The sequence below is a fragment of the Babesia bigemina genome, scaffold Bbigscaff_59615, assembly GCF_000981445.1.
Source record: "Babesia bigemina genome assembly Bbig001, scaffold Bbigscaff_59615".
Taxonomy (NCBI): Eukaryota; Apicomplexa; class Aconoidasida; order Piroplasmida; family Babesiidae; genus Babesia; species Babesia bigemina.
The window spans coordinates 1-2,154 of NW_012237014.1; the positions used below are offsets into that span (position 1 = coordinate 1).

Consider the following 2,154-nt stretch of genomic DNA (forward strand, 5'->3'; position numbering starts at 1 on the left):
GCAAATTCAGCTTTGAAACCGAATTTCCCTGGGGGGTTTTTGCATCAAATCATTTCGATGTGCGTGTGGTGTTTTTAAGGATATTCCCGGCCATTATTTGTCGGGGTTGTTTTCATATCGGAGACGTTTTGGGATTGCTCAAACAGTTGTATGAACAGTGCTGCCGTAACTGCAATAAAGTAGGGTCACGATGTCATGACAGAAGTTGTGTCAATGATTGTCAAGTAAACAAATATTATGCTTCTCCGAAACCCGAATACATCGATAACATTAGGCATGAATATGCTTGCGGTTCCATTATTAATTGCCGCGCTACCCATGCAGCTATATATGCATTGGGGTTCACTTTTGGTAGCCCACATGAACTGAGCGGTGAAAAAGAGAGGAAAACAAAACGCACGTGCCAAGATCTCTGCACCGCGCTGAAACACATATGCTCCGACGGTTCTGTGCTCGCACGACTTGTCCATGAATATATTCCCAAATTCCTGTGGGAAATCAGGGAGAAATTCTTCTGGACCACTGTCGCACTCTGGCTCCTCTCTCTCTTGTACCTCATCCACATCATGGTCATCCGCCTCGATCTCCTCCACATCAAATCGCATTTGCACTCACCATCATCGCATCGCATCGCTGCTCAATCACTACTTGCCGCGGCACGTGTTAACAAGCTTAACAGGGTGTTTTATCTACAACCATAATCGTACTCACGTGTTTACTGTCTACACTCACCTAGCATCACCTACTCAACTAACTTATGAATTGTTGTTTAATCTGTTGTATTACTCATCAATCGTTGTATGTGATTATGTAGTAATTAACTGATGTGCTGATCAAGATGCTGACCAAAGTGGTGACCAATGTACTGACCAAGGTGGTGACCAATGCCATGACCAACGTGGTGACCAAGATGCTGACCAAAGTGGTGACCAATGTACTGACCAAGGTGGTGACCAATGCCATGACCAACGTGGTGACCAAGATGCTGACCAATGTGTTGACCAACGTGTTGACCAATCTGCTGACCAAGGTGCTGACCAAGGTGCTGACCAACGTGTTGACCAAGGTGCTGCCCAAAGTGTTGACCAATCACCTGACCAAAGTGCTGACCAATGTGCTGACATGGTCACGGCAGCGATGACATGGTTACGGCAGCGATGACATGGTTACGGCAGCGATGACAGTCACGGCAGCGATGACATGGTTACGGCAGCGATGACATGGTCACGGCAGCGATGACATGGTCTCGGCAGCGATGACATGGTCACGGCAGCGATGACATGGTCACGGCAGCGATGACATGGTCACGGCAGCGATGACATGGTCACGGCAGCGATGACATGGTCTCGGCAGCGATGACATGGTCACGGCAGCGATGACATGGTCACGGCAGCGATGACATGGTCACGGCAGCGATGACATGGTTACGGCAGCGATGACATGGTGACCAAAGTGGTGATTATTATCCACTCTACATCGCCCCTTAATCCACTCTACATCGCCCCCTAACCCACTCTACATCGCCCCTTTACCCACTCTACATCGCCCCTTTATCCACTCTACATCGCCCCTTAACCCACTCTACATCGCTCCCTAACCCACTCCACATCGCCCCTTTATCCACTCTACATCGCCCCTTATCCACTCTACATCGCCCCTTAACCTTCTCTAATCGCTCCCTTATCCACTCTACATCGCCCCTTTCACCACTCTACATCGCCCCTTTCACCACTCTACATCGCCCCTTCATCCACCCTACATCGCCCCTTAACTCACTCCACATCGCCCCTTAACGTCCTCTAATCGCCCCTTAATCCACTCTACATCGCTCCCTAACCCACTCTACATCGCCCCTAAACCCACTCTACATCGCCCCTTAATCCACTCTACATCGCCCTTTTACCCACTCTACATCGCTCCTTTACCCACTCTACATCGCCCCTTAATCCACTCTACATCGCTCCCTAACCCACTCTACATCGCTCCTTATCCACTCTACATCGCCCCTTTACCCACTCTACATCGCCCCTTTATCCACTCTACATCTCTCGAATTACCTCGTCTTATTACCGCTATGACCTCTTTAGACCACATAATAACTTGTGCTTGGTCACCCTTCACTGCCCTTCTGACTGAGTCCATCGACTGGTTGAT

The 2,154-nt window shown here is 49.3% G+C and overlaps 1 protein-coding gene across 1 annotated transcript; it reads left to right on the forward strand.

Annotated features, from left to right (window-relative positions):
• Positions 1-838: 838 nt before the first annotated feature.
• On the forward strand, positions 839-1,141 carry BBBOND_0001190 (hypothetical protein, conserved; the record flags this gene model as incomplete). The annotated part of the gene is made up of 1 exon (XM_012914962.1): positions 839-1,141. The coding sequence occupies one exon, from the start codon at positions 839-841 to the stop codon at positions 1,139-1,141; it is 303 nt and encodes a 100-aa protein (XP_012770416.1).
• Between the last annotated feature and the right edge of the window lie 1,013 nt (positions 1,142-2,154).